General features: G+C 42.3%; 1 protein-coding gene across 2 annotated transcripts in view; it reads right to left on the bottom strand.

Annotated features, from left to right (window-relative positions):
* Positions 1 to 6798: 6798 nt before the first annotated feature.
* Positions 6799 to 14164, bottom strand: part of ranbp10 (RAN binding protein 10) — a 30731-nt gene continuing 23365 nt past the window's right edge. Inside the window, exons 8-15 of one of the 2 annotated variants that reach the window (XM_084017442.1) lie at positions 13844 to 13952; positions 13623 to 13771; positions 13329 to 13545; positions 12345 to 12484; positions 11986 to 12179; positions 11776 to 11887; positions 11272 to 11413; positions 6799 to 10985 (exon numbers count right to left, since the gene is read on the bottom strand). In XM_084017442.1, coding sequence (XP_083873568.1) covers positions 11283 to 11413; positions 11776 to 11887; positions 11986 to 12179; positions 12345 to 12484; positions 13329 to 13545; positions 13623 to 13771; positions 13844 to 13952 — 1052 coding nt within the window. In that variant the 3' untranslated portion in view covers positions 6799 to 10985; positions 11272 to 11282. The remainder of the gene's footprint in view (positions 10986 to 11271; positions 11414 to 11775; positions 11888 to 11985; positions 12180 to 12344; positions 12485 to 13328; positions 13546 to 13622; positions 13772 to 13843; positions 13953 to 14164) is intronic. The other variant, XM_084017443.1, reaches the window with a different exon arrangement.

Genomic DNA, 14164 nt, shown 5'->3' with positions numbered 1-14164 from the left:
GTTCAGGTCCCCCACGTTTACATCACGTGTGATGCTGGACCAGATATACACATGTTGTTGGTTCATGTTTATTGTTTATTAATGTGTTTTAATAATTCCAGCAGGGATGGGTCGTCAAATAAAATAAGAAGAAGAAGAAGAATAGTAATGCACCTTTTTCACTAGTTTTAACTCTGATTCCCACAAGAGAGATGATAAATATGTAAATGTGTTTTTAAATCTGTCAACGTGAAGTCCGTCAGGACCGCGTGACGCGTCGTGGAAGACTAGTGATTTTGTTGTTGTGCATTCACGTTCTCGACAACAAGTCATAGTCTACCTCAGCGAGTCGCGTCCTCCTCCTCCTCCTCCTCTCCCCCCCCCCCCCCCCTGGAAACCACACAGCCAAACACGTTTAATGTCGACGCCAGAACAAAAAAGAAGAGCCAATAAAAAATGTGCAACCCACTTTTCTGACTCGGCGGTGACTCGGAGTCACGCGCACTTTAATAAAAAGAGAAGTTCCTTCTGCAGCTTCGTCCTTGACTATAACTCGTGAACTCTTTTCTATTTAGTTTCCAAAAGGCGAGTTTCAATGCTAACACTTCCTGTGTTGCATTTAAACTGAAAACACGACGATGTGTTTTTTAGCATGAGAAGGAAAACAGCAATGAGCCAATTAATGTAACAGATTCAATAAAATAATCTGTATTTAATATTAAATGAAATAATAATGAATTGAGTTATTTATGAAGAAAGGTATTCTACCTTTTAGGAAAAGTAGATCCGGGTTCTTGGGAGTAAAATGTTGATATTCGTGAACGCTTCTCTAAAAGGTAAGTCGGCTTCTACTGTAGCTTCTGAATGTATGATAAAATGTATTTATTTAAGAATAATAATAAGAAGAAGACATTGTGTTTCTTTGTACTGTACACATGTTGAACTGTCTCCTGAAATAAATAAACCAGAGCCTGTATCCATGTCGTTGGTGTGAGTTGATTAACGCTCTGCATACTCGTGGTACGTCTCAGCCAGACTCCAGACTGGCAATCAATTCAATCAGCCGCTCATGAAGCCATTACAATCTAGATGAGAGCAGGCGGGGCGCATCCTTCAGCTGGCCTCCAGTAATTACTGCTCGGGGGGGGGGGGGGGGGGGGGGGGGGGGGGGGGGTAGAAGGAGGGAAGGTTGGAGGGAAGGAAAGATGGAGGGAGGAAGGATGGATGGAAGGAAGGAGGGAGGGAGGGAGGGATGGAAGGAAGGATGGAGGGAGGGAGGGATGGAAGGAAGGATGGAGGGAGGGATGGATGGATGGAAGGATGGAGGGACGGAGGGATAGAAGGAAGGAAGGATAGAAGGAAGGAAGGACAGATGGATGGATGGATGGAAGGAAGGATGGATAGAGGGAGGGAGGGATGGAAGGAAGGATGGAGGGAGGGATGGAGGGAGGGAGGGATGGATAGAAGGAAGGAAGGACAGATGGATGGATGGAAGGAAGGATGGATAGAAGGAAGGAAGGACAGATGGATGGATGGAAGGAAGGACAGAAGGATGGATGGATGGAAGGAAGGAAGGACAGATGGATGGATGGAAGGAAGGATGGATAGAAAGAAGGACAGATAGTCCAATAAAACCTCCCTAATGACTGGCGTGTGACTCTGAATATGCATCACAGCGATTGGGCAATAAGAGTGGGTGTTGTGTTATTTACAACCCCTCTCCCCCCCCTCCCCCCTTATCCATGCGAACACTGTGGCACGTTGCCACGGTGACTAACGTGCACCATAGCAACCACGCTGGATGTTCCATCCCAACTGAGAAGGCCAGAGGTCTCGCAGCGCTGCAAGGTCGTCTCCGGGCCTCGAGGGCGTAAAACGGGATGTAGGAAACTCAGAGGCACCCCCACCCTGCATAATTACAGCCTCAGCTCTCCGTCTGCACAATAAAGGGGGTTTCTAACAGCGCCCGCCGGTGAAAACGCTCACCGTTTGAACCACTGACCTCCGGTCGGCCGCCGGTCGGCACTCAGCTGGGAGTTGCTGTGTTTATAACTTGTGTGGCTGCTCGGTCTAAATGGCCCGAGGGGCTCATAATCACTGATTCATTTATTTTGTTATTCCACTCGACATCCATTTATCCGCCTTTTTATTTCCCCTGAAAGGTGTGATGAGTCAGATGTGGCCAGAGTTTTGGTTTAAAAACATTCAAAAAAGTGATGCACAATGTGAAACGGTTTAATATGACTATATATTGTGTTTATGGCTGCTGCCGGCCTTTTGGGAGCCTAGCGTGGTTGTAGACCAGATCCTGATGGGAAGGTCGTCGCCACAGACTATAAGATGTGGACGTTGTCATGGTGACACCACCCATTGGTTTGTGGACTCCAGTTATCTTGTCATTTTTGCAACCAGTCAAGGAAGTGACCATTTTTGGACTGTAGAGGAGCAACGGGTGGATCTGCACCCCGAACAGCAGCCTTACTAGATCTGGATCCATGTGGATTCTGGTGTGAAGCTGCTAACAAAGTTAGCTTCTATAATTCAAGGTCAACTTTACAGCTAAGTGTTAAAGTCATCTTAGTAGCTAACTAGCATTGGTAGTGTGGTAGCGACCTGTCAATTAGCAGGTAAGCCCCGCCCCCTAAAGCATCCCCTGTTTTCTGGTCTGGTGGACTCTAAATGGCTTTAGTATTATTTGTATTTGTCACTGACAAACAGAATGAGGCTCAGTTGGATAATTGAAGATGTGTGCAGTGTTAGATGAGCCGGTCTGCTGGCGTGTTTTATAATAAACGTGGATTAAGTTGTCAAAGCTGGAACAACACGTCCGTTACAGGAGAGGAAGACAAACAAGCAGCAGCAACAGCAGTCTTGTATTTCAGAGCAAATTGTTTTTAAAGCTGAAACACTGCTTGACGGGTTTGTCTTCTTCATCTTTTTCCCTTTTAATAAAGGCATTTTTTATTTAGCCTCATGAAGCAATATAGATATAAGCCACAGGGTTTTCAGCTGTAGGGTTATATTTAGACAGAGTTTTAGATTTATAGATCTACACAGAAAATTCAATAAATCTCCCAACAGCTCTCTGGTCTGATCCGTCGCATCTCATATGACGATGACCATCCGGTTCGGAGAGAATATTGGTTTTTAGTTCACAGCTCTGAGCCTCCCGCTGGATCGCAATTACATCACAATCTTGACAGACAACAAACTGTGGATGGAAATAAGTTGAAACCCGACAGACCTACGAGTCCCTCCAAATGAAACGTCAAATCTGCGCATGATTCCGATCCGACGGCATTAAGGTGCGTATAAGCAAAGCAAATAAAGTCAATGCAAAGACGTGGATACACTCAAATTCGCTCGAGGTCATCTGGCCAAAATTCTGCAATTATTTTTAAATTAGGAGAAGATCGGATTACAACATAGAGTCTTCTACATGTGTTGTCATTCCAACATGAATCTGTTGTTTTAGGGCATTTCCTAAGATGTTTCACATTCCTCCTGAGAGGAAAGTTTTGATCGACAGGATGCGGTGTCCCACAGGGCTCCATTCTTGGTCCTCTATTCTATTGGCCTCGCTGCTGCCCTTTGATGTTCATGTCACACTTCCCCCCCAATCGATTTCTTCTACAGCTCGAGCCGAACCACCTACTGTTCAATCTCGGAAAACCCATCGGCTAACAGTCTGATGACAGTCCAGCGGATATCAGGATAACGGATACCCGCGTCAAGACTTCCTGTCCCATACGCCAGTCATTGCGAGAATAGTCTAATTTCTATAAACGGATGTTTGGGTATGAATGCAGGTAAATCATCGCCGGAAAATAGCCGATCATTTTAGTCTCCCCGCAGACACCGTTTACCTCCGTTCAACCCACTCAAACCTGATTGGTCAATACTCCTCGGACAACAATGGAAACCAGAACCCTTACCAGCCCTGTGTCCCGTTGGAATGTGAGTTTACCTGCAGATATCCGCTTATCGAGATGTAATCTAAATTGAACAGGTGAAGATTTTTCGGATATAAACTGACATTCACACTACAACATTTAACAGAAATGTTTCCTCTCCTATCTGAGGCATCAGGAACATCTTGTAATGTGAAAATTCAGAAAACAGGGATGGGAGAAGTCGGATTACAGCACCTGTGCAGATTATGTCTAAAAATGTGTCAAATGAACAGAAAAAAAAGAGTAGTTAATTCTCATCTGAGGATGTCTCCCAGTGCTGTGATGGTTATTATTCCCCAACCTCCTTCTGCCCTCTGCTGGCCGAATACTGTATAACACAAACACAACACATAAGCAATAATACACTCATGGTGCTGATATAAAACAAGCTGCAGAGAACGCTGGGCCTTTAGTGAAATCATAAAACAACTTTTAGTTCTGTCACAACAGGTCTTTGACAAATATATTACATTTATTTTTATAAATATTTATGATCAAGTCATACTTGATTTGCCTATAATATGATTACACGTTCTTTCAACACACATATTTTACTTTGGAAAAAATCCATTATATTGACATTAATTAAGAAATTATAATAATGTTGATGGATATTGGGACGATATGAAAATGTCACGTCACTATTATCCTGGCCAAAATATTTGATTATCATAATCATCAAAATGTGCTTAAACTCTTAAAATGGCACTAAAACATACTGGTATCAGATTACATTTTGTTAAGAAACAAATCATCTTAATTAAGATGATCATAAGGTCTACCTGCAAAAATAAAGGATGAATAAAAACATTGTAATTCTATTTTCTCTTCTCTGCTTCAAGTCACTCGTGATGATATTTAGGATTATACCAATAATGTGAATTCTTAGTATTTCTGTATAATGTAAACCTATATAGCCCCATCCCATTAGATATTAAATAATGCAATATGATCACATTCAGCTTGATAATGATGAGGGAGTAATGCAGATATTAAAAGTGAAACCGACAAGATCAGAAATCACTGGGAGAACGAACTTGGAACTGAAATCTCAGAAGACACCTGGACCGGCGCTTTAAAGAAAGTGAACAGTAGCACGTCTTGTGCAAGACTAAGTCTCATTCAGTTCAAGGTTGTCCACCGCTTGCATTGGAGTAGAGCAAAGATCTCTTCTATTTACCCAAACACTGACAGCAAATGTCTTAGATGTCACATTAATGTGGCAGATTTGACTCACATGTTTTGGTCATGCCATCTGATAGCATGTTTTTGGTCTGATATATTTGATGTGCTGTCAAAAGTCTTTGGAGTTACTTTACAGCCCTGTGCAATGACAGCATTATTTGGAGTACCAAACAAGGAATCACACTTAACCAAGAACCAACAGAACATTATAGCATTTGTCACTCTGCTGGCACGAAGGCAAATTTTACTTCTTTGGAAGTAAAATTTGGAAGTCTCTCAGTGGTTGAAGGATGTAATGTTATTTTTGCACTTGGAAAAGATCAAATTTGCTATTAGATGCTCAGACAAATTCAGAGTTGTTTGGGAACCCTTTCTATCATACTTTAGCGGCCTCCAAGAGCTCCCACAGGCATTGCAATACATTAAAGATCCTGTGGGCTTAATCTTATAACCTCAACACACACAAAGGTATACTTTGTTGTCCATAAAGATCTCTGAAGGCAGGTTGAGCAATTTATTTACTGTTTTAATTTGTTTATTTTGACATCTAACTATGTCTACCAAACACACAAGCTAAGGTCCATTGTTGGTACAGTTTCTGTCATTTTATTCTTATTATCTATTTGATTATTTATTGTTTTGGTCCAGTCAGGGTGGGGGGAGGGTTTGGAGGGGGGGGGGGGGTTAAATGTGTTCAAGTGTTAAAAAAGAAAAAAGAAAAATCTTTTGTAACCATACTGTCAATTTATGGATGCTGATCCCTGATTTTTCAATAAAAAGAGTTATATATATATATATATATATATATATATATATATATAAAAAAAAAGTGAAACCATAAGACCTGCTGCAGAAGCCATCAACACTGCCTCATGTGTTAGAAGAGAGCTGATTGCTTCCGTCTACCTCCTGGCGGCGTCTACGGGGAAAACTTTGAAAAGGTGTTTTCAACTCAATTTCATTTGCACAACCTGAAAATACAGATGACTGCATTTATTATTAGAAGTCTGATCGTTCAATTCCAGTGGGTCTGATGCAGACCTGTACGTGCTTAGTCTACTTTTAAGTAGGATATAAAATAAAGTTAATACAGAAGACGATTAGGATTTTTTAGTTCTGAGTTCAAAGTCTTTAAACTAAATGTTCTAGTTAGTGTGAAGCTTTTGTTTGCCTCATAGAAACCGATGTGTCATTTCTTCTTTGGTTAACTTTGGGGGGGGGGGGGGCAGTTTACAATTCTTGAAAACTGACATTTTCTGAGATTTAAGTGGTTAATTTTCAAGAACAAAACTCACAAATTTACTAAAAAAAAAACTCACAAATTTACAGTAGAAAAACTTGAATATTCTGATATTATAAAGTCATAATGTAAAGTCATTTTGTGAGAAAATAAACTTGCTGTCGATGAGTTAATCAAATATACTTCGCAATCGCAAGTTTAGCTCTGAATGCATCATAAGCATCCGGACTTTGAGGAGATAAACAGTTTACAGTCAATCCAACCTTGTTTGCTGATCTTCGGACTGTAGGAGGAAAAACAAACAACACATCAAATCAAAACAGGAGATCAATCATATGCTCATGGATGTATTTTAATAAAAATAATTCTGTCAAAATTAAACAGAATACAATATTTCTTTTTTTTAACATGTTTCCAGTACATAGGTTTTTTTTTTTTCAATTATCATTTTTCCTTTTTTTTTAATATATCGTTTTAAAAGTCATGCTAAGTAGAGGGTAACTCATTTCACAATTTTTAATTTTTTTTTTTACTTTTATTTTTTGCTAAAACTCAAAATATGAAATTAAAATCATGATAGAATTGTGCACAGCTTGTCTGCGATGCCTAATATCCATTTTTCCTCTCCAAGAAGAAGTCCATGTGGCTTCGGAGGCCTCGGCACCCCGTTTTTTCCCCCCGCCAGAACTGCTCATCCTTCCTTTCCTTAAAAACAACCGTCGATCAACATCGGCGGCCGTGTCTACGCAGGGATTAGAGGAAGGGCGAGCGTGGAAACAGTGCTGAGACGCGGCCCAGGTTCAAACACAAAGGACAGCCGGGAGATTTGTTCCCTATGAGGTTGTTCTTTCACGTAGAAGTGTAACAGAAGTCCTTTACAGCTGTAAGCAGATGTCGTTGAGTTCGTACTCTACATGTGGTTATTATAGAACAGTTCCTATTATAGCAGAAGGTCTTTATAGAAACCAGCTTGGTTTAAATTAAAAGAAAAGGAACACAAATGTGACCGCGTTCCTCGTCGTAAACCCCCACATATTATTCCAGACAGGCGTTCTCTTATAAATGGAAATATACAACTTCAGGGTGGATTCACAAAGCCAAAACATAAGCAGGCGGGGAAAAGTGACGGCTCGCCTACTAGTCAGACAACAGGAAGTCATCGCTATTTGGTAGAAAATAAGTTAAAAAACGAAACAAAAATTAACATGTTTAAGATAATGCTATGGGATGGAACAAAACAAGTTTGTAATGAAAATCTAAATTACGGCATTGGGGGAAAAAAGGGTTCGATTAGGTTGTTGGGTTTGTTAATTTTTGCAAATATTAAATAATCAAACAAGACATTGTGGAATAAAATAACAGATATAGAAGAGCCAATAAACTGTGAAATAATTTAATAAATTAACCAAACTCAAGTCAGGCCCCACAGAAGATAGCTAGCTAAGATTTCGTATTGTTTTTGTGCTTCACAAAAAGATGTGCCTTTCTCTGAGGAACATGTCCAAATGTCACCAAAAAGGAATAAACAAGCTAACGTTAGCTGCTGCCCCAAACAACGGCTCTTTGCGCTAATGCTGAATAATGGATCGAAGGAAACGAGCTAGCCTGGCTAGTTAGCTAGCTAGGTAGCATAAGAAGCCTTGTGAAGCTAAATAAAAATAAAGCTGTTACTGTGCAGTGTGTTTATAAGCAGCAGCAACTAGCTGTGTATTAAAAATTACGAACTAAGTTCATAAGTTATCCACTAGCTAACAACCACTAGCTAGCTAAATTGTTTTTGTGCTTCACAGAAAGCTGTGCCATTTCCAAATGTCACGAACACTGAATAAACAAGCTAAAGTTAAATGCTGCCCCGAACAACGGCTCTTTGCGTTAATGCAGAGCACTAAATCCAAGCCCTACAAGCTAGTTAGCTAGCTAGTTAGGTAGCATATGTAGCATTGTTAAGCTAGATAAAAAGAATGTTTTCTTTACTGTGCAGTGTGTTTATGAGCCGCAGCAACTAGTTGTTTAAAATTACTTAGCAGCTAGTGATTGAGCTAGGAGCTCATAAGTTAGCCATAAGCTACCAGGAGCTAGCTAGCTAAATTGTTTTTGTGCTTTCCAGAAGGATGTGCCTTTCTCTTGAAGAACTTTTCAGAAATCACCAACACGGAATAGACAAGCTAACGTTAGCTACTGCCCCGAACATTGGTGTGGATGCTGAGTATTTAGCCCACAAGCTAGCCTAAGTTAGCCGCTGGCTAACAGGAGCTAGCTGGCTACAATTTGGTAGCAGTTGTTGAGCAGTTTTAAAAAGGGGGGGATTTTGGAAACATATGAAATTAAATTATTTCACAATTTATGGGTTCATTCATAAGATATTTATTTCACTAATGTCTTATTTATTAACAACAAACACTCGCTGACGCTGAATTAGAAGAAATGTGGTTTAAATCTCATGGTGGCCAGCAGCGAACCTGATCAATAAATCTTTTCTTTCGTTTTTTTTAGTCATACTGAGAGGCACTCCGGGACAAATGCATTTGACAATGTCCTCCTGTCCCATGATAGTTAGTAGTTACATAGTCAAGTCAACTTTATGGGTGATAGACAAATGGAATGGGGGAGGGGGGGGCGACTTACAAAACTGTTTTAAAAAAACAAAACAACTGAGCAGTTTGGAATTAAACAAATTATCAAAATCTCAATTACTACCCTTAAATGAATAACTTTGTTTGTCAAAATATTTGAATTTTTAATTATGTCGACGTGAAAAAGAATGAAAATCCATTAAAGCTTCCACACCTGTGATATTCCACTTTAAAAGGCACTGTCCCCACTTAAATGAAAAACAACATATTGTTCCTCTCACCTGTAGCTCCATTTATCAATCGTGATAGTTTTGGTGTGAGTTGCCGAGTGTTGGAGGTATCGGTCGTAGAGATGTCTGCCTCGTCTAGAAATAGAATCTAAAAAAATTGCACTCGGCTTGTGGTGCTTTCAGCGCCCAAAAATACGATAAATTGGAAACCTCTTTCCAGGAAGGAGGAAGTGAACGTAGTAATGGTGACGTCACACGTTGGTTTGTGGACTACAGTTTTAAAGCTTCGAGTTCAGCATTTTGGCCGTCGTCGTCTTATCTGAGCAGCACTCATAGTGGATCTGGATCCATCTGGATTCTGGTGTGAAGCTTCTATAATTCAAAGTCAACTTTACAGCTAAGTGTTAAAGTCATGTTAGTAGCTAACTAGCATTGGTAGCATGGTAGCGACCTGTCAATCAGCAGCTAAGCCCCGCCCCCTAAATCATCCCCTGCTTTCTGGTCTCGTGGACTCTAAATGGACCATAATGTACTAAATAAACATCATGCTGGATTGAAGAAGACTTGAAACTAGAGATTGAGACCATAAACTCATGTTTACAATGTTTACTGAGATAATACATCAAGAGAGAAGTACGACCATTTTCTCATAGACTTCTAAACAACCAGAGAGGAGTCGCCCCCTGGTGGTCAGCAGAGAGAAGTAGGACCATTTTCTCATAGACTTCTATACAACCAGAGAGGAGTCGCCCCCTGGTGGCCAGCAGAGAGAAGTAGGACCATTTTCTCATAGACTTCTATACAACCAGAGAGGAGTCGCCCCCTGATGGCCAGCAGAGAGAAGTAGGACCATTTTCTCATAGACTTCTATACAACCAGAGAGGAGTCGCCCTCTGGTGGCCAGCAGAGAGAAGTAGGACCATTTTCTAGTAGACTTCTAAACAACCAGAGAGGAGTCGCCCCCTGGTGGCCAGCAAGGAGAACGCACGTTTAAGGCACTTCAGCTTTGGCTTCACTTTTCAGAACCAGTTTGCCGACAATAAGGTCTGTGGATTGTCTTGAGTAACCGGGTCATGATTCCTGGTGAGAGACATTGCTGTTGAGTTTTACGAAACATTTTTTGGAAGTTTTGAGCATCACAAGCCGAGTGTCATACAGCCCCATTACAATCAGATGGATCAGTAGCACGACAGGTGAGAGGAAAAACATTATTTTGGATTCTGGGGTGAGCTGTCCCTTTAGTTCCTCTCCCAACCTTCATAATTAATGGATCTTTGTGTTACAGTAAATTTAATATTTGTCCTCTAGTATTTAGGAGGAAAAAGGGGCTCGGAGTCTTTGTGTCTTACCTAAGACGGTAATATAGACTTTGTTGACCTATAGTCAGGGGGGGAGGGGGGGTTGCCGTGGTAACTAGACATGCTGGTATGTGATATGGTGAACAACAACAACAACGTGAGTTCAAAATGCACCCATTAAAACAGAAGAGAAAAGAAATGAAAACAAAAGAGGGGATTCACAATTTGTTTTGTCCAGCATGAGCACAACAAACTGAAAACAAAAAAAACTATAAAAAAAGGCTAGATAAACAGAATAATAATTAATTATCTTTAAATAGTGTCACACATTTCTTTATTTGATAATACTAAATTAAAAAGGAAGCTTTCTTCTCTCTCCCGCTCTCCTCCTCTGCTCCTCTCCCGTCTGTGCCGCTGGCTCGGTCTGACGGACAGCCAAACACACCAATCACACGCATGCTCTTTCCTCCGTCGCCATGACAACTACCTGCTGGACACGCCTTCTCTCAGTGCTACTTAACGTTAACCTGTGGAGAGATGTGGCATGATTAAAACCAGCGAGCTTTGATTTCAACAGCACAGATTTGGTTTGTTGTGTTTGGGAGTAATTCTCCTTCAGACCAAAGAATTAGGTTTTATCCAAATATGTTTTTCCATTTTATTATGCATGTAATTCACAACGAAATGTTGGAAAATAACGGATGCTCTGCAGCCACACAGTGTCTCAAAATGTCCCATGTCCATTTCTGATCCTTTTCAACCTGAGATCTGAATCATCATGTCTGATGTCTTTGAATGTGAACGTGGACTCACCTGGACCTGGGCTAGTGCAAAAAGTTGTCTACTCTGGCGAAGGAGCAGGAACCGGACCGCACTCGGGCCATGAGCTGAACACACTCCGTGGCCTGGCCGAGCGCCAACATCAGCGGAGGTTGCTTAGGCAGATTTTGGGACTCTGCAACACACAAGAGTCATAACGTGTCATATTGTGTTACAGAAGTCATCGGCTGGTTTACTACAGCTGGACAAAAAGGAAATAACTCCATAATGATGGTGATCAGTAACTACTGTTAAAACGCTGGCTTTCTGAATGGAGTCTGGTTGATGGTGCTAGGCTACGCTAACATTGTAGCTGCTCCATCAACACTCCATATAAGGTCATCTAGACAGAAATACAGCAGAGACCTTGTTGTTTGGACCACAGACAGTCTCTGGTTCCTCCACATAGTCTGGTCTGGTAATGTGTGTGTGTGTGTGTGTGTGTGTGTGTGTGTGTGTGTGTGTGTGTGTGTGTGTGTGTGTGTGTGTGCTCTTTACCCAGAATGGCGCTGTTGAGTGCAGAGCAGAGGGATTCTCTCTGGGTGGGGTCTAATTGCTGGCCCACGGGGCAGTTCCACGGGTCCGAGTACGCCAGCAGGCTGAATGCATCCTACACGGACAGACAGACAGTCAGTCAGACAGTCAGACAGACACATGAATACATTGAACTGGTGCCAACGGTAGTCCAGCCCTGGGTTTAGATCTGACCTGTAACATCTTCTTGTGCGTGGCGTTCTTGCCGTACTCGCGGCACAGCTGCTCGTTGAGCGTCTGCAGCTCCCGTCCGAACTGGATCATCCTCTCGGTGGCCGCCTGGTTCCCTCCGCACAGCTGCCGGCCGTTCACGCAACCCTCATCTGCCGACAACAGACACACGAGTGAGCAGACGGTTAAAGGAGACGCTGGAAGTTGATGTGATGGGGAAAAAAAGGAGCAAGAGGTTAAAAGGGGAAAGATTTGTGAGGTCGCGACTAACCGGAGCATGCAGAGTGTAGATGTGTGTGTGTGTGTGTGTGTGTGTGTGTGTGTGTGTGTGTGTGTGTGTGTGTGTGTGTGTGTGTGTGTACCTGTGATCCCGTTGCCGATGCTATTGTCGTCCGGCTGAAGGATCTCTTCGTGTTTGTATGTGCCGTTCATGATGCGTGCCGAGGAGCCCTCGACGACCCCGTTGGTGTAGTGCTCCGCCTCGATCTCCATCTCGCTGTCACTGAACACACAAAAACATTTATTCACGACAAACTATCACATATCCAGGGTTCCTCCACCTTCTCCAAAGTCGAATTCAAGCACTTTCCGAGCATTTCCAGGTGCATTTCCATGCTTTTCCAGCCCCTTCCAGCTGTGGTAAACTCCATCTTTGTATCAATCCAATGGTCAGTATTCAGTCTACTTATTATGTCACTTGTTCATCACATTAAATGAGATGTTATTGTCCTCTAAACAACCAACATGATGTTTGGAGACAGCTTTTTACAGAAGGACCACAAATGAAAGGAAAACTAATTCCACTAACAGATCCACAGAAATATAATCACCAACTATTTTCATCATCTGTTCATCATCAAAAGTCATTTTTCATAAAGAAATGTCACAAAATGCTGTTTTCAGTCCAGAAAATATGGAGATCTTCTTTTCTCTGTTCTATCATAGATGTCATCACATACAACACACATTTATAGACCTTTATTCTACATCCAAGACCTTTCAGACCTTAAAAAAAACATATTCAAATGAAAGTGTTTTCAAGGATTTCCAGCACCTGTACAACCCTACATGTTGCACCTCTGATGATTAATGAGGATGATTTAATGTGTTGCTGGTATCAGATCAGAACCAGCAGCGTTTCCTGAAACCACAGCGTCATGTAGAAACCAGCAGAGTGAATTCATCACCTTTGATCTTCTTTCTTTAATTTCCTCTCATCAGTCGTACATTTAGGTGGAGTTAACAGGTAAAACAGACAGATGTAGGCTCCAATTCAAACACTAAAGGCATTAAGGCTCCCTCGTGTGGCTGAAAGGTGAACTGCGGATATAAATCTTAAATAACACCTGGTTTCCTGGGTGCTGTTGGCGCTGTGCGGCTGGCTCTTGGTGGAATCGGAGGAGTTGGACTCGGAGTAGTTGACGGAGGAAGGGGAGGAGGAGGTGGAGGAGGAGGCTGATGAGGACACGCTGGGGTATTTGATGCCTCCGCCGCCAGCGCCGCTGTGGCTCTTTGACTTGTTGGGGGGAGTCACTCCGTTACTGCAGGTCGGGCTGTCTGCTCCTGTGAGGGAAACACACATTGTGTTTTTCAGGCGTTTCCATGGTTGTGAATGCTCTTCAGAAAAGAGGAGCGCCTACCCCCGGTGTGCAGGTGTGTGTTGCTGGCTCCGTGGCGGGGGCTGAGGCTGGGCGAGCCGGGGTAACTGTCCTGGGACTTCGGGGAGCGGATGGTCAAGCAGCGAACCTCGCTGTCCGTGCCGTTCACCATCTCCACGAACTGACGACACCTCGAATAAAAAACACCCAGAGTCACGCAGGCGTTTCCACATGAGACGAGCAACCAATCAGCGTGGACTTACTTCAACATGAATAGTAGGTTGGGGTTGTGTTCTAGCAGGCCGGGGTAAAGCTGCTGAGTGGCTTCGATGGCCTCGCCCACCCGTCCCGCCAGCACCAGCTTCTGTATTCCTATTGGACAACAAAGAGGCTATTTATAGCGCATTGATCCAAACATGTGATTGAGGAGACGGGGTCATTAGGTGATGAACAATAAGCCACAATCTTCTAAATTCTATTATGTATTATTTGATGATGAGACACATCAGTGAGTACTGGAAGTACTTTTAAAACATCATTTAGTGAATACTAATGACGACTTGAATAAAAAGGCAAAATAATAT

This window comes from Eutrigla gurnardus, assembly GCF_963514095.1.
Source record: "Eutrigla gurnardus genome assembly, chromosome: 9".
Taxonomy (NCBI): Eukaryota; Metazoa; Chordata; class Actinopteri; order Perciformes; family Triglidae; genus Eutrigla; species Eutrigla gurnardus.
Note: the sequence above shows the minus strand (reverse complement) of the source record. Positions and strands in the feature narration are given on the sequence as shown.